Below are 18,203 nucleotides of genomic sequence, written 5' to 3'. Positions count from 1 at the left end.
AGCTCTTGAATCTTGAATATTTGTATTAGCAGTTGTGGCATAAACAGGAACCTTTTCAAAAGTCCAATCTATATGTCACAATTCAATTATTTAGTTCTCCTATTTATTTGTTTGACTCCTGTCAGTATAACAATGATCGATTGCATCAATGACTTAAATTTAGTCCTTTATTAGTTTAAATACAGTAATATCATGAACATTTAGATTTCAGATTGTACCTTTGTACCTTTAACTCCAGTCAGATATGTAGAAGGGGAACACAGCAGTGACAAGTTAAAATTTCAGGCAAACCACTTAACCCTCGTGTCGTCCTGTGGGTCAAAATTGACTTGGTTTAAAGTTTGAAAATGTGGGGAAAAAAAATATTTCCATAGTGAAACTTCTGATGTCCACATTTTCAACATTTCTGGGAAATCTTTGAACATTTTTGGTGGAAAAAAGAAATGTTAAAAATGTTTATTAAGAACATTCACATAAAAATCAACCAAAATCCAGCGATCAAACTTTTAATGGAAACTTTTAAGGAAATTATTGGAATTTTCTTCCTGAAGGTTTTGCAAATTTTCAGAAATTTGGGGAATTTTTTTGCTGAATTTTGGTATTTTTTTTCAGACAAGGAAACAATATTTTTTGGTGCCCGTAAATGAGGACAACAGGAGAGTTAAAACAATGCACACATGTCCATGGCATAATTAAATCACATTACAAGCAAATGCAAAGTTAACATCTAGCATGCAATCGCTTAAAAAGGTCCACTCTGGAGTAGCAGACCTGGTCACACCTGAAGCTCAGCAAACAAAGCAGATTCCTACTAAATCCGCCCCGCAGCCCTTCATTATGATCTCACCACGCCATTCAAAGGAACTACATCTGTATGAATTAGTGTTCAAATGCTTTAAACATCTTTGAAATTAAAAGTCTCGTCAAATTCCCTTGGAGTGACCTTGTACGGCGAAAATGAATAAGCCCAGTGAGCGTTGTGTTATGAGGGTGCAGGCAGGGCAGCGGGACCACCACAGATCACCACGGCTGCCTTCAAACACCGACTCTTAAGACGCTCTATTTATCCAGCACTGAAGCTACATCGTAAACTTTTTTTTCTCCTCCTCCTCGCTCTTTTTTTTCCCTTTTTAAAAAAAAAAAAATTTTTGCAATAGTTTAAAATTTATCCTTGAGACTAAATAGAGCAGCTTTAAATACATGCATGGATTTAATTTGAATTAGGGCCATTGCAGTGTGATTTTGTTTTGTGTGAATAGCAGAGGAACATTCATTGTGTTTGGTTTCTGGAATATTCTCTCTGCCTCACATCAGGTAGCAGAGAGAGATGGGCTGTGCGTGTGTGTGTGCGTGTGTGTGTGTGTGTGTGTGTGTGTGTGTGTGTGTGTGTGTGTGTGTGTGTGTGTGTGTGTGTGTGTGTGTGAGTGTGTGTGTGAGTGTGAGCACGCGTTTATGTATGTGTGCTTTGTATGCATGTGTATTTGTGTGTATGTGAGCGTATGTGTGTCCATGAGCAAGCGTGCGTGTGTGTGTGTGTGTGTGTGTGTGTGTGTGTGTGTGTGTGTGTGTGTGTGTGTGTGTGTGTGTGTGTGTGTGTGTGTTTGTGTGTGTGTGTGCAGGCGCATGTGTGCGAGGCTGCTGCCATGCCTACGAGATGGGGGATGGTAGCAGCACAGCCAGCTATTTTTCTTTCTTTCTCTCCTGAACATCAAGTTTGGTCTCCCATCAGCCTCGCCCTCTACAGAAAATGGTTGTTGGTAAAAGATGTGGTGCAGACATCTATTGATAAACCAATATATTACCTGCACGATTATTGATTAACTCCATATGGCTCAGTCGTTAATTGATCAATGAAGATATAATGACAAAAATATGGTACATAAGGAGTCAAGCGGCATAAACACAGATGCTAGTGAGGATGCTAGATGCTAACTGATACATACTGAAAGAATGTTAATTGAGTAATATAGGAAAAAAATCTTTAGTAAAATATGCTATAGGCAGATTTTAACTGGCAAAGTTCTAGATCACACAGAAAAACTAATGCTGTTTCATTCTTAATGAACAGAACTCAAATGTTTAAAATCAGAAACACAGATTTTTAAGACATTAATTGGTCTAAGTCTGTAGACATGCTATCTCAAACAACCTGATTTGTAAAATGTAGGCAAGAAAATGCAGCGAACTGCTTCTTAATTTCTTCCTTGTTTTTTATGGTTAGACAGCAGCACACCAGAAGGTGATTGGTTGTGAAGATGGGACTGTTTTTGGACATTGTTAAAATAGTGAAGAACAGTAGTTTGATGCCAATAAATAAACACAACCACAAACTTTCTGGATTCTGACTAGAATCTCGGCAGCTGCTGACACTGCTGAAGTGATTAGATGAAAACAGTCCTTACTTTTTTTATGAGCAGACACTTCATGCTGATTGGTTCTGAAGAAGGAAGTGCATTTGTTAAAAGAAAAAAAAACTGGCATTGATAAAATTGTGCAAACACTAAACCTGCTAACACTATTTGATACCAATAAGTGAAGAAAAATGGACTGGAATCTCATCAGCTGCTGACACTGTTGGAATTAACACATGAAAACGGCAACATTGGCAGTGTTTACACTCATCACTGTACCAGTATTTGTGTAATTCCATCCCCATCAGAGTTAATTTAACACTTTCAGATAGTTTTGAACAGCCTCCAAGCCATATCCACTCTGAGTGCATAATCAACACTCAGGATAATAGTCACTGAACAATCAACATTTATGAAAACTGGTAAATTTCCTGTGTGGAAGGGAAACACTAGGAGGGGTGTATCTGCTACTATGGGCACAACAGTTTTCTCATTTTTGTGTGTGTGTGAAAAAAGTTTTGCACCTGAGTTGTGATGCCGTGCCATAGTGCAAGCAAGTTAATGAGCTGGCTGGTCCAGGCAAACTGAACCTGAAATCCCTTCAGCAAATGTTTGCCACATTTTGGTGCAAACCACCGGAGCTCTGTGTATCCGGACGCAGCAAAGCCCCCCACAGATAGGCCCATTTGTATTTATTTTTGCTGCTCTTTCAAATCACTTTATTCTCATAAAGACTGTCCTCTAGCTCGCTAATGCTTGCAGGTTGGGTAATTAGGATCCTGCACATTGTGCACTTTGGCAGCCATTGGGGCTAACCTCCACACGACCTCTGTCTGTGGAATGTTGGCCGCCATTCGTGCTGACGTCTAGCTCACCAACCGCTGGCCGGCTCCGCCGCCGCCACACCAGGAGACGACCGAGGGGCATTTTGTCGGCACTTGGCAGTTGGCGCAGCTTCCTCGCTAAGAAAACATACCCAAAACATCTGCAGCAGAGTGAGCAGAGAGAGGAGAGGGGAAGGAGGTTGAAGGGGGAGGAGGGATGGTGGTTAGAGGGATGGGGAGATGTGGTGGTGGTGGTGGTGGTGGTGGGGTGCGGGGGGCAGAGATGTGGGGGCGGCAGGCAGCAGAAGTACGTCTGCGCTGCAAATCTGACGAGGACTTTTGAAAGGCTAAATCCCAAAGAGAGCGCTGCTGCCTCGGCTTGCTTCACTACAAACAGCCAGAGCTGAGACAGGCTGGGGCTTTTTCACTGGAGGTGCTCCACGAGAGAGAAGAAAAAATAATTATAATGATAACCTCTGTATGCGATACCTGACAAATGTTGCAGATGGAAAATACTTACAATGCAAAAAGTGCAGGAATATTTCATATGTAAAGTGTCAGTGTTATTATTTGGCGTGTTTTCACGGTGTAAATGTTGCCTTGGCTTCAGCATTTCATGGAGAGGTGTTCATTGAAGGTTGCAGTTTGTGTGTGTGTGTGTGTGTGTGTGTGTGTGTGTGTGTGTGTGTGTGTGTGTGTGTGTGTGTGTGTGTGTGTGTGTGTGTGTGTGTGTGTGTGTGTGTGTGTGTGCATGGCTTTCTTTTTTTGCTCCACTATTTCCACAATTTTTACACCACTGTCATGGTGTGTTTGGGGGTGGAGAATAACATTCAGTTAGAAAAAAAAAATCTCATTTACAATTAGGGGGTGTGTTTTCACATTGCATCTCTTATCATCTCCTTTATGAATATTATTTTTGTGTTTGTGAGTATCTCCTTATTGAGGCAAGAAGTACAAACTGTCATGAATATGATTAGGTCCAAACCACACAGAACACCACCTATAATTGCCTCGTATTCAAAGGTGGCTGACAAGCCAAAGTCTTCAGCGTTTAGTTTGACAGAGACAGAATAGGACTGAGTCTTGTCTGTGAACAATTCAGTCCTGTAGCATTGCCGGTTTACAATCTGTGTGACTGCTAATCCCATTGGAATAGTGGAGGTAATCTACACATGAAGGTGGTGGGATCTCTCTCTGGAGATCCTGTCCAGATTCTGTTTACATGTTGCAAGCTCAGAAAATGGGATTGGATCATATCCATTCCTTCACTCAGCTAAAGAGAAAATATCGGAATCACTAGTGTTGAGCTCACTTTTCACCTTCACCTATACAGTGCATGCATGATCTGAAAAACAGTATTGTCTGAATTCTCTGCTCTTCCTGCATGTTGTGTACATGTGCAGGCTCAGTGCAGTGAGTATTGTTTTTCCTGAGTAAATACAACCCTGTTGGAGGCATGAATCATACTCTGCATTGCCGGGCAACATGATTCATCAGACCTCTGTCATTTTGTCCTGAAACACAGTCTCTAAAACCAAATGGGTCACATTTGCAGACATTTTGAATGACAAAAAACTAATTTACAAAACCAAATTGAGGGTTAAAGGTCACTGAGAGAAAACATTTACTTCATTTTGCTCCTGTGCCATTACGTCTGCTTATTCTTCTAATGCTACAAACATGTTTTCACCCACTCTGTTCATTTACAGTGAAACTTGTTTGCAGCCACTCTGTTCAATTTACATGAAACATGAAATCGTTCCCTGCTTGCTGGATGACGGAATCCAACTGAATCTGTTCCAGTGGTTCAGTGTTTACTCTCCATCGCCTACAGACTCCTCTGTGTAGCTCAGGCACACCGATAGATGGAGCTGTGGGTTTGAGGAGGAATTAAAGGAGGAGGTGGAGGTGGAGAAGGGAGGAAGAAGGCGGGGGTGACTTTCTCAACATTTGAAGTTGAGACAGAAGTGTGGAAAAGCCAGTGTTTCTAAATCTACGGGGCAACTCATTAGCAGCACTGTACCCACTGATGTCTCTGCGTTCGAAACTGCGTGTGTTTACATTTGCTGTAGTGAAATGGAAGCTTTTGTGCATCACAGACCATCACCGCGTGTCCCCGAAGACTGTGTCACCATTAACTTAATGATGGCTTCTTGATGATTCCGGGGGAAAATAAGTGTTTTTCTTAGGTAGTGGTCACTTTACTTAAAGGGATGGGGAGACGTCTCAAGAAACACTCTTGGGACCACTGTGTTAGTGCGCCAGGATGTTTGTGCGCCTTATTTGCAGCACGTGTTGGCGTGCATGCGCGTGCGCTCGTGTGTGTTTGTGTGTGAGTGTGTGTCTGTCAGGTTTCCTGCTGCGCGGTGCGGCTGGGAGCCCTAGCGAGGGTAAAATTCCATTCTCTCGGTGGAGCAGCATTCTGCATGAGCCAATTCCCAGGAGACACTGCTCTGCATGTCCTCCAGACAGCCAAGCTGAGGCACAGGCTCAGGCTCGCTTATTAACTGACCTGAGGGGGGCGGTGGAGGAGGGAAGGAGGGAGGGAGGGAGGGAGGGAGGGAGGGAGGGAGTGTTGGGGGGGGCAGAGATGGAGAATGGTGGAGGAGGAGGAGGAGGAAGAGAAGGGGAGGGGAGGGGGGGTGAGCCCAGGGAGGCAGGAGGAGGAGGCGGTGGGTGCGGAGGGAGAGGGGGAGGTGGTGTTGGGAATTATGGGTTTGTGTGTGCATGTGTGTGTGCGTGGGAGTGTGCGTGCGTCTGAGTGTGATCAGGGGTGATGGGTTGTGGGGATACGAGCGTGCGTGTGTGTGTGTGTGTGTGTGTGTGTGTGTGTGTGTGTGTGTGTGTGTGTGTGTGTGTGTGTGTCTGTGTGTGTGTGTGTCAGAGGCAGAACTGGTTGAAAATATTAACTCTTTGCTCGCTGAGCTGCTTCGCTGCAAAAATTGAGCATAAGACAAGAAGAGTGTGGAGGTCTAACAAGCTGCGCTGTGTGTTTGTATCCTTGTATTTAACACAAGGACATATTAGCACCTTGTTAAAAGGGCCTGCAGGTATTGCAAAAGGCTGGCTAATCACTTTAAATGTGTAGTTTGACATTCTCTGCACTGGTAACTATTTCATTTTAATCAGCCGTGCCTGTTGTCTTCACCGTTTTCTTTAGTTTTTGGTAGCAATAGGCTCCGTAATGGTCTCATGTCATGTCATTTCAGCAGCAGAACTCAGGATATTGGTGCAAATATGATTTAATCCTCCACCTATGCACACACAGGATTTTTTTCTGAAATAGAACTAAAAGCATCTCCTCCCTGTATTAATCTATTTACACTAATTTGTCTTCCCTGTGTGCAAATATTAGTTTGTAGTTTTGTGTGTCTTTCTATAATTGCTTGACACAACTGTAAGACTCATTTGTCACCAGTATGAGGAAATAGCATAATTGAAAAGTGCTTTTCAATTACAATTTGTTTAACTTAAATAATGAAATAAAATATGCTGCTTTAAAGTTTTACTTTTTTTTTTTTAAATATTATTATTCCATCCAGCAGCGAAGAGGAAAGAGAGAGAGAAAAAAAAATCACTCACGGCAAAATGCAAATGAGCCTGGAAGCTATTACGATGCTAATGAGATTCCACCATAGAAGTTGCTGCTCCGGCATCCGGGGTATATTTCATCCATATTTGGAAAACAGTTGTGTGCTGAAAATAGGGGACACACTTCCCAGTGTTCACAGACGAGTTTGTAAGTTTTCACTTTCAGCGGGGTCCATGAACAGCTTGAATCTGGTCAGAGTTAGAGACAAGGATTTTCTTAGGTAGTGTTACTTAGCAGGTTATAGTGTTTTATTTTGTGTTTCACTGTGAATTCTATTTTTAGCAGTTCTTTTGTCTCATCGGTGCTTGTCAATCACCAGTCAGCCCCTTTTATTAACACCACAATCAGACTCTTCCTCCCGGCTCCAAAATACTCACAAACATTCTGCATGTTGGCACATGTTTCTCTCTCAAAAAAGGCAAATGAGTGTGATTGTTTACACCAGCAGCAGCTACATCAAACACAGCCACAACTTTACATTTTCACGCTCTGCTGTGAAACAGGATAAGACATGTTCCGGGTTCTTCCGAACAGGAGCAGCATCGGTGCGTTCAGGTGCAAAACCTGTAGCGCAGCTGCGAGGGTGTGTAGTTTGTGCGTTAAAGGCAGGTAGGTAGGTAGGGAGATAGGGTACGTTACCATAGTAACACCAAGAGGGAACCCAGCAGAAGCAGAGTGTCTATATGTGTCCTGACCCATTTCCATTCTCATCCACAAGTGTTTTGTCTCCCTCACCTTGCTGTTTCACAACTAAAAGCACCTCTCCTTCTTCATCCTTGATGCATTTGCTGTATTTAACAAATGGTCGAGGGTTGAAAGATTCACAAAACGCGCCGGATACAACACAACAAACTCTCAAGGTACATTTGGTTACGTATTCAGTTCAGTTCAATTGAATTCAATTCAACTTTGTTGTCCCTGAGGGTAAAAAAGCCCGCTATGAGCAGGAACAAAATAAAAAATACACAAAAAATATGGAACAGAGAAGTCATATATTAACAGCGTTTTCATCTATTGAACAGCACTGAAATATGTCCTCCTGCACAAACAGAACACAGACTTAAGCTAATTAATGGCTTGGAAAATAAAAGAGTCCCTCACACTTACTTTTGCCAGTCAGTGAACTAAACCTCCTGCAGAAAGGAGAAAAACCACAAATGTGGCGATTAAGGTCAGAACAAATTACACTCTTACCTCTGAATTATAATGATCCTTGTGGTCAATTCAGTACAAAAGACCATCAGTGATTACTTGTAGAGCAGCAGTAATTAGTTAAGCAAAATTCTTAATATCATGAATTGTTGCACAAGACAATAAATACAAAAAAAAACAAAACACAGAAACTCAGAGACTCATTAATTTATTTCACATTGAGTTTAGAGTATGGTTGGTTAGCAACTGATTCAAAGCTCCATTTACACCTGCTGTTAGCATGTAGCCAGTGTCCAGATTAGGACATCTGATTGACCTCTGGGATTTAAATACATTCTCATTGTCTTGATTGTGTTTGGACATGGCTTCTACCTGAAGTTTGTGCCAGACTTGCGTGAGGAAGAGGTGGAGTCAGATGACATTTCGGCTTGTGGGACTGAGGTTTTTTCTTCTGAATGTGATTGCACTGTACTGAGTTAATTTACACCTGGTCCAGATCACATTCTGATGCACCTGCATTTACCTGTTGTACTTTTCTTTTACCCAGATTCGTTATGCAGATACAGGTTGTGTGTTCATACCAGCTAGATGAGGTATACAAGTTGGAAGTCAGTCATATTATCATGAGTTTCAAACATTAGTGGATCATCCTAAATAATTAAAGACTCCACTCCAGTGTTAATTAGGTTTTTTACCTTGTTAACATGTCATACATATTGTGTTTTTTCTATGCCAAAAGACATGTCATGGGCAAAATAAGCAGTCTGAAAAACACAGATTCAGGAAGAAGAAATATCAGGACCCAATTCTTTCACCTTACGGACCGGAGCTTTCCGTGTCATTACTCCTTTTCTGAATCGGTTTCCGGTTACCATATATGGCTGAAATAGTCCAGTAATAATCTAGTTTTACAGTGTCTCGTGAGCTGGTGTGCTCGAGACATAAGTGGAAAAAGAGAAACTACAGAGATTTGTGCATTCTAGATAAAGCAACAGTGCAGTTACATCTATTTTAAATCACAAATGGATTAGTTTTGATGCAAAACACTTCTAAATATGTAGCTTTGATACGCAGGGATGAGTTTTTAGAGGTTAAATCAAAGGTTGCCGTTATATTACATCCTAAATCTGATGCAAAAAAGCTGAAATGTGTTAGTGTGTCATGTGCAAATCCCTTCTTTGCAATTTGCCCATCCTGTCTGTGGCTCTCAGCCCCAAACCCACTGGTTCCTACTGACGACTTCAGATTTTACACACTGGATTTAAAGGCTTAATCATGTCCAAAAACAGCTGTTGTTAATAGCAAATGATGCTCAAATAGGAGAAAGTCATGCTTCTTGTCGGGGACTATCTTTGGCTGTGAAAAGACCACATTGAGAATTGCAGCAGCAGGACAGAACATGTGATGCAGAAAAATCTACAGTGTTGGTGTTAATGAAGGAACATGTCGCCCAGTGTGACAGTGTGCAACTCTAACAAATTATGATCACTGATTTGCAGCAGTAGGAACACGTAATATCATCTGATGTAAGAAAGAAACATGCATTTTTCTCGTCTTGAAGTCCCTATGTTTAAGAATAATTTTTAAAAATATATTTAAGATGTTTTATTTATTTATTTAAATGCAATATTAGACAGGCTGTCTCTTTGTGCCGTTGATATATTTTATAAGTAATGCCACTGTAGTCAGTAATATCATTTAATTATTGACTCTAAATGGGATTTGAAGGCAATATTAATAACAGTAACAAACATATCTGTTAGTGCATGATGACAGTTGTACCCGACACCCTCTTTAAAGTGATTTCAAATTCAAATGGTGTTGAATGCAGTTTGTTTTGTGATATTTTCCGTGGATTTTCAAGAACATCTGGAAGTAAAGACACCGTGGGCTGGAAATGATAATGTGCTGTTTTCATGAGAGAGACACTCTGCTGTACACCACATTGTAGCTGGACCAAGCCTCACGTGTAGGTTGTTTTTACAATCATCTGCACAATACAACCGAGTTAATAGTGAAATCTGTTAAATGAGCTGTTCACTTCAATGTACTGTGTTGCAGCCACACTCAAGTGGTAAGCGCTTTAGGCGAGAAACCAAATCCTGTTAGAAATGTCAATTGAAAAGGTCTTGAGATATTAAAAATGTAGTTTTTAATTAAAGGTTTATTAATAGATTTTTCAAACTTTTTTTTTAATTACCCGACCGGATGCCTGAGGCATTTGGATTACAACTTTTATCTCACTCGATTCAGACTGCCTCTCCCCATTCAGCCATTTTGGATTAAAAGTCAGACTTCATAAATGCTGTTCATTAATTCCCAGTGTGGGCAGTTAATGTGAGATTCGGTTGCAACGTTACAGCTGGTCTGAGTGTCTGTTTATTTTTAGATTCTTGTGGCTACTTTGCAGCCCAGGCCTAATCTGTCACAGAGGAGAACATGGAGGAAATCTTAATCAGTGTGCCAAAAAAGATTGTCAGTGCACTCTGGTGTGTCTCGTCTGCAAATTCAACATGTTAGTAACACATACTGTCACAGTAAATGATATTATTGACATGTGTTGCTTGGATTATACTGTGGAAATGCTGAAATAAATAACAGCCAGTCAGTCTACTATACATTATGCTATTTGCATACAGAATTGGTACCATGTAAAGCATCCGTGTCTTAATTTGCAAACTAGTTATGTTGTGAATAATAAACAACAATTTAGGAATTTTAAACATTCAGATGTTCTGAAATAGATATTTGCTGATTTATGACTGATGTATCCATATTCATTCAGTAATAATTGCACAAGCAAGACAGCCATATCTAAATAAGTCATTCACAATCTGAGGATCCATAATCTGGATTAAACAGTTCCACCATGATTAAAAATCCATACATGCATGTACAACAGATTCATGCATGTTCTCTGAGGGTATTCTGGGATATTTAGGATATCAATAACTCAAGGACAACAGAGCGGCGATGATTAATTAATTAATTTTTGCTCCGCCCAAGGAACAGTGGAGTTATGTGATGATCGGCATACGTTTGTCTGTCTGTCTGTTAATAACATTACTCAAACTCGAGTTACTGAATTTGGATGATATTTTCAGTGAAGGTCAGAAATGACACAAGGACCACCTGATTAGATTTTGGCAGTGATGCGGCTTATAGTCTGGATTCCCGAATTTGTTAAAGATTTCTGTATCATTGCGAGACAGAGGCACGGCGTCACTGTAACTATGACAACAAATGAACACTATGTCAGCTGCCTGCTGACGATCACATGATTGTGATCCTACTACAAATCCATTGCTGCAGACTCATCGGGACTTATCCATTGAAAATTACACAAGGAACAATTGATTAAATTGTTGGGGTGTTTCTGAGTCCTATCAGTTCCTGCCATCCGCTACATATTTAGGTCAGACGATTCGGTATCCATGCATAACTTACACATGCATAACACACACCTGTGCTCAGCGCAAAGGTCATTTTGTTTGTGGGTACATCTATATTAAATGGCCACATTCTATGGTGCCGTGATTTCTGCCACGATTTTTTTCAAGGTTTCTGCCGTCAGAAATGATACAGTGACTAAGCAGCCTTGGCGGAGTGCCCTCTGAGTGCATTTCTTGTTGACTATTAAATTAATCTGAAAGTGTTTAGATAATTGGTTTGAGTATTTTTTAAAGCAAAAAAAAACCTAATTCTCTAATTCTGGCCACTAAAACATGAATATTTTCGTGTTTATTTCCTCTTCTGTGACAGTAAACTGAAAACAGGACATATGCACTGGTCGAAATTTTTCACCTTTTTTCCGTTATGTTATAGACCAAACATCTAATTGACTAATGGAACAAATAATCAATTTACAGGAGAAGAGGAAGCATGGCAGGCAAGGAAAGGGGTAAAAAAACAAAACCACAATACTACAAACAAACCAAAAATACTTCCCAGTCGACCTGGTGGCAGCAATATTTGGGTCTTATCATGATAACTTGCAGTTTTGAGTTTTTGTAACACTTTGCATGATCTACTAGAGTAGCTGATCTCCTGAGCAAACCTAGTTCTACTTATTCTGCAGCTGCTTTATGGTGGAAACACAATGTGTACACTTATTGTGCAAAACGTTCTGCGTGTGGAAAATGTAGCTCAAATACATTTATCATTATCACGCTCACATGCTGCATATTCCTACATTTGAAATTAAGCACAGTTTTAGAAAATAACACAAATGATGTATTATTTCGGCATAAGAGCACTAGTTGGATGCCGAAGGTGACCAAGTGCATATACGAGAAGGAGGTGGGCAAGTAGGGTGGAGGTGGAGGGAATAAAGCAAATTTTAGCTCCAGGTGACAAGCCCAGCATTCTGTGTTTAAAAGCTCATGAATCATTGTTGCATCTAATCAACACACAGCAGTGCCAAAGTTTAAACACCTGTTTAGAAGCTTAGATTTTTATTATTTTACACCATCAGGCAGGTGTCTGATCGTCCCCTGTTCATTCCACAGCACAACAATGAGCCCGAACATACAACTAGAGTCGTAAGGATCTGTCCTCAGCCTCAAGAAGAGCAAGAAGTGTTGTAGCAGATATTATGGCCCCCCAGAGCCCTGATCTCAATATCATGGAGTCAGTGTGGAATTGCATTGAGAGATAGAACACAATAAAGCAGAAGAACAGCAGCAAGTCTCCAAAATGCTACTAAGTACCTTTAAACATTGCAAATGTACCTTTTCTATTGGTGTTGTTTAAAGGTAAAGGATGCTCACACTAAATGTAATCTTTAAGCCCAAATAGGCAGAAGGCAAATACAAATAACAAAAATTTAGCAAAATTTGAAAATATACACCCTCCTCTTGTAGCTACTGTCTCCTCTTCTAGTCCCTTCCACCACATGTATGCCTCCCTCTGACTTGCAGAGATAGTCAAGCTAAAAAACAGCATTGATTTGTGTCGTGCAGACTTCATTACTTTTTCTCATCTAATTAGTGAAAAGCCCTGTGATTGGCTGAGAGCTCCCGTTATGAGGTAGATCTTTAAAAGCTTTAAAACAGGAGTCAGGAGGAGATATAGATTGAACTTTGAATTACATTATGCTTTTTTATAGACACAGAAACCATAGCTTGCCTACCATAGCTTTATTTGTTCCCGATTGACATATAATAACTATTCATGACATTTTGTTTTTGTTTCATAAAAATCACATCCTAAACAACTAAGCTGCATTCTCATTTACATTCTGAATTATATATATTTTTCCCCCGAAAGGGTAAAGCTATGACATAGCAGGAAACGCCTCCAGTTTTTTAAAAGAGTCTTGACGTCCACGTCAGAAGGTGAAGGCATCAGTCTGCAGCTGGTCTGACTCACTGGATGTAGGATGCAGCTATATAGTTGCCATCGGCGTTGTCCTCTCCTTCTGCTATCCGTGTGTCACTGTTTTCTTTGCAACGGGATACAACAACGACATCCGTGCAGCAAGCTACCGCGCTGAAAATGTCAAGTTTTGCCGAGGATTTGGATGGCGCAGTAAAGCAGTCCTGTCGGTCTACTCGGTGGATTATTTCTTGTTGTAATCACAATCTTCATCTCCCTTCATGCAAATGTGCCACCACAACAATTCCACCCGTTACTGTTTTGATGGAAGTCGCATCCTTCACTTAGCTCCGCCCAAGTCAGTTGTGATTGGTTTAAAGAAATACACAGCAGCCAGATCTGTAGGAATGATAATGTTGTGCAGTCAGACCATTCTACGCTACAGAAGCAAGACTGGAACATTCAAAATATGAAAGTTATTGTCTCACGTGGGACCATTATTCTTAGATGTTAGATTCTTTTCACTTGTTGTTTGCTTTCACTTTTTGTTTGGTTGGGTTCAGGCACCAAAACTACACAGGCAGGTTCAGTAAGATGTCATGATCTGGGTCAATTACGAGCCGTTCACACCATGTTTGAGGGTTACTAAGGCGACACACTAATATATGATTTGATGATTGAAACAGAGTGACAGCAAGGCAGTACAATACCTGGGGAAAAAAATATTGACTACAAACGTATTTGTGATACGTCCAGGAGGTTTCCTTTAAACCGTAATCCAAAATGCCGTTTAGTTGTATAGAAACATGACTTTTGTGAGACCAGACTGTGTCTTTAGCACATGTACTGTATTCTAATATGCAAAAACTATAGTTTCATCACTCGTTAGTGCACAATGTCTGCCACAAATTTACCACTAGATGGCATCAAAATCAGAAATTTTCAAACCCTATATAAGGTGTTTTTGTTCTGGTTTTTTTTGTTTGTTTTTTAATCTTGTACTTCAGTCAACCACTCTGAAAATAGTCCATGTTTCAGGTTCAGACAGATGTTGTGACACATATTATGCCACTTAACTAACCAGGAACTAAGGTTCTGTCATTAGCAGTTGTGACCGAAGGCAACCCAGTTAATGCAATATTTTAAGATCATGCTCCACATAAAATGTACTGTTTACTTGTAAATCCTCAGCAGCTGTTTGCTTTTAGAAGTTACTGCGAGGCTTCACAGCTTTAATTCTTAGAGTTCAGACAGAGTATGACTCAGGACTGGAGCTTTATTCAGACCCATCTGAGATCTGTTGCCTATTTTTAATTTCACATTTTCTTGTTTTAATGTAAGCTAAGACATTTCCCCAAACCGTGTTTTTTTTTGTATTGACATCTCACGATACTGCTAACGATGAAGATGTTTGACCCAAAGCTGCGATGGACTCGTATCTCTTTTCCAGTCAGAACATAACCAAAAGCACTGTTTGCAATCAATACTGCACGTCTGTCAACGGGCGGTGTTGTTATTCTAGTCAATATATTAGGCGCATGTATTCAGATCAGGCTGAATTTTTCCATGCATTCAAACCCACCTGAACACTGCACTTTACTCTAGAGCTCAACCAGCGCCGGCATGCTGGAAACATTGAGTTAACCCTCTTGTTGTCCTCATTTACTGGCACCAAAAATATTATTTCCTTGTCTGAAAAAAATCAAAAAAAATTCAGCAAAAAAATTCCCTAAATTTCTGAAAATTTGCAAAACCCTCAGGAAGAAAATTCCAATAATTCCTTAAAAGTTTCCCTTGAAAGTTTTATTTTTAAAAAAATCCACCAAATTTGGCAAGAAAATTCTTGTAAATATTTTCAAAAAATGGGTAAAAAACTTCCAAAAAAAATCCTAAAAGTGATTACGTATAAATCAGTAACACTTCTAATATTTTCTTTAAGAACATTCACAAAAAAATCTGCCAAAATCCAGTGAATTTCGCTGGATTTTGGCTGATTTTTTTTGTGTGAATGTTCTTAAAGAAACATTTCTAACATTTCTTTTTTTCCACCAAAAAATGTTCAAAAAATTTCCCAAAAATGTTGAAAATGTGGACATCAAAAGTTTCACTGTGAAAACACATATTTTTTCCACATTTTCAAACTTTAAAACGGGTCAGTTTTGACCCGCAGGACGACACCGGGGTTAAAATGCACATCTCTCTATAGAGTCTTGCTTTTTCCCCACTGACTGCATTTCAACAGAAGCAGCGGATATAGAGCCTTGTGGTTACAGTATATATGTAAACTAAAACAATGCACTTCTTTAGACAGAAAAACACACGCACACACGCACATGCACGCAGAGATCTTACTTGAACTTTGCAAGAGCGCAAAACTGAGTGTAGGTCTTGAGGGAACAGGAAACGACTTCCCTCCCTCCCTCCCTCCCCACCCCTCCTGCCCATCGTTCCTCCCCCTCCTCCCCTCCTCCTCCCTTTCCTCCCTCCTCCCTCCTCCAGCACCACGCTATAGCAGCGAACTAGGCAGGCCAACTTGCAGAGTGCAGCTCAGCCTCGACAGCGGCTGCTTCCAACTGGGGGTCTTCGGAGAGCATCGCACTCCCATGTGCGCTGCCGTGCCCGCTGGATGTTGAAATCGCGCCGTGCGCCTCGCCAGGAGCCACCATGTCCAACCCAACCCACGACCCGTTCTACTCCTCTCCGTTCGGACCCTTCTACAGGAGACACTCGCCCTACATGGTCCAGCCCGAGTATCGGATCTACGAGATGAACAAGCGGCTGCAGGCGCGCACAGAGGTGAGCCGAGCGGACGCAGCCGCCACACGGTCCCGTTTCGCTCGAGGTACCGGGAGCGGGGCTGGAGGTGGGGGGGTCCGGTGCGGGAAGGAGGGAAGGGATGCATGGGAGGAGGGGGAGGAAGGCTTAGAGGAGAAAGATGAGCCGTGAAGGTCCGTCAATCAGGAGATGTGGATGTGATGCCAAAGTGCCAAACATTCCTGAGGTGAAAGTAAACAGGCTCCGGTGTGCAGTGATCGCTGCTGGAAACACTATCCTAAGAAGTCGCAGCTGGTAGTGATGAGTGTTAAAATTCACATTTTAAGTTGGGGAAAATGCTGATTTGTGGAGGAGCTGCGTTCACGTGGCCAGTTAACCTGCTTAAAAAAATCACGACTGAAGTGTCACCTGAAGTACGATTGACTTGTTGTAATGTTAATAGTTAAAAACCAGGTAAACCACACAGCACACATATGAAATCACCGGTTTAATGATTTAAACCAGGATGTTGAGGACTAGACACCACTTAACACTATACTTCTAAAGATTTTTAAATGTGACATTTTCATAAAAGAAAGTTTTTTTCATAATTTTAACAAAGTGTGGGCTTTAAAAACTCTCAAAGAAGTCTAAAAGACTATTGAAACCAGCAGCAGACTGAGGCAAAGTAGCCTTTTCACTGCATTTTAATTAATTTGCATACATTTACATATTTCCTGTTATTTTACATATTTGCATATTGTGTTTGGTCCATGGAAAAGCTGCACCAGCTCAAGCCAAACGACAATGCACAGCTTGTCCACTGAGATCAAGACTTTCTGGTGTCACCGTTAAAGCAAAAAAAAAAAAAAAGAATTGTCATTCATCTGTGTGGATGAAAATTTCTTAATGAAAGTGGCCCTGATAGCACATTGATGCCTGCATGGGGGTGAATTAATTTCTTATCACTTTGCTGGTATTTGAAATCGCTGGGTGCATAGTGTGTGTGGCGTACAGTTTCATCCAGATTGAACCTTTGGTGATCCCGCTGTGAGCTGTACACCAGGCAGCTGCCTTCAGCATCTGTTCCATCATCACAAATGTAGAGGCTAAGTTTGCAAATAAAAAGTTTCCTCAACACGTCACATTCTCCCCGCAAAGCATCTTCAGGGAGAAGCAAAATGTAATAAAACTCATATTTTAGTGGCTTAACTGCACATTTTGAACGATAAATATTGGGGTCTAGTCACTATTTTTCAGTTGATTGATTAATTGTTGTCTCTATAGTGTGATAGAAAACAGAAAAATTGCAATCGCAAGTTCACAGATTCCACTGTGACCACGATAAATGTAACAACCAGAAAATATCCACATTTGAGCCTCTGAAATTTACCTTACTTGCTTTGGAAAAAAAATAGTGTCGGCCTGAATAATCCTCTAACAATGAATGAATAATCAGCTAATCGTTTCAGTTTTCAATATTCACTGTTTTAAACAATTTGACTTCTCTTTGCTGTGTGAAGCTTTTAGGCTTGGATTAGACCCCCCAAAAACTGAGGTGTTCTGGAGGGATGTGTCCATTAAATGGTTTCATCTGAGGGTTTTTTCGCAGTTATTTTAGACATCTGTTCGAGCCAGACTCCAGCTGAGTTACTGCAGCAGCTCGCAGAATGATGCTGACTTTCCGAGAGAGGAACTTGCAACTTTAAGCAGACCAAGGCAATGTTGCTGAGATGCAACGGCCCAGTCTGATGCATTATTCATACGGAGTGGTCCAAGCCCCAGTGGACTTCTACTCCTGTACCACACAAACCCAGACGCCGAGTGCAATCACCACGCTCACTCACACACATGCACAGTCTCACATACGTGCACACACACACACACACACACAAACACACACACGCGCAAGCACACACTGATGTTACAAGACACTTCAGTTAATGTAACATCAGACTTTTACAAAACCTAAACAAACATGCCTCTGATGATATACGTGGATGAGTTGCATGATACGAACACACAAACACACATTTTACAGACACATAGCAATTTAATCCATTACCTTCATCTCCCCCGACTCAATTATATAATTGCATAATAATATAATTAGTTTTTTGTTCCCGTTGGTGTTCATAGCATCTTCATTCTCCTCTTCATCTTTTTCTCTCTTTCTTCAGCGCCGAGAGTGTATCATACGTCTTCTCTTTAGCG

At 40.9% G+C, this 18,203-nt stretch overlaps 1 protein-coding gene across 8 annotated transcripts in view; it reads left to right on the top strand.

Annotated features, from left to right (window-relative positions):
• The window catches only part of ldb2a (LIM domain binding 2a), a 130,056-nt gene that overhangs the window by 14,922 nt on the left and 96,931 nt on the right, over positions 1-18,203 (top strand). For 3 of the 8 annotated variants that reach the window (XM_055016698.1, XM_023268535.3, XM_055016696.1), the window contains exon 1: positions 15,721-16,031. The exons of 1 other annotated variant lie outside the window; for it this stretch is intronic. In XM_055016698.1, coding sequence (XP_054872673.1) covers positions 15,900-16,031 — 132 coding nt within the window. In that variant the 5' untranslated portion in view covers positions 15,721-15,899. Of the gene's footprint in view, positions 1-15,718; positions 16,032-18,203 lie in introns of those variants that run through there. 4 more of the 8 variants (XM_055016699.1, XM_055016697.1, XM_023268620.3 and 1 more) reach the window with 2 other exon arrangements.

This window comes from Amphiprion ocellaris, chromosome 13, assembly GCF_022539595.1.
Source record: "Amphiprion ocellaris isolate individual 3 ecotype Okinawa chromosome 13, ASM2253959v1, whole genome shotgun sequence".
Classification (NCBI taxonomy): Eukaryota; Metazoa; Chordata; class Actinopteri; family Pomacentridae; genus Amphiprion; species Amphiprion ocellaris.
Note: the sequence above shows the minus strand (reverse complement) of the source record. Positions and strands in the feature narration are given on the sequence as shown.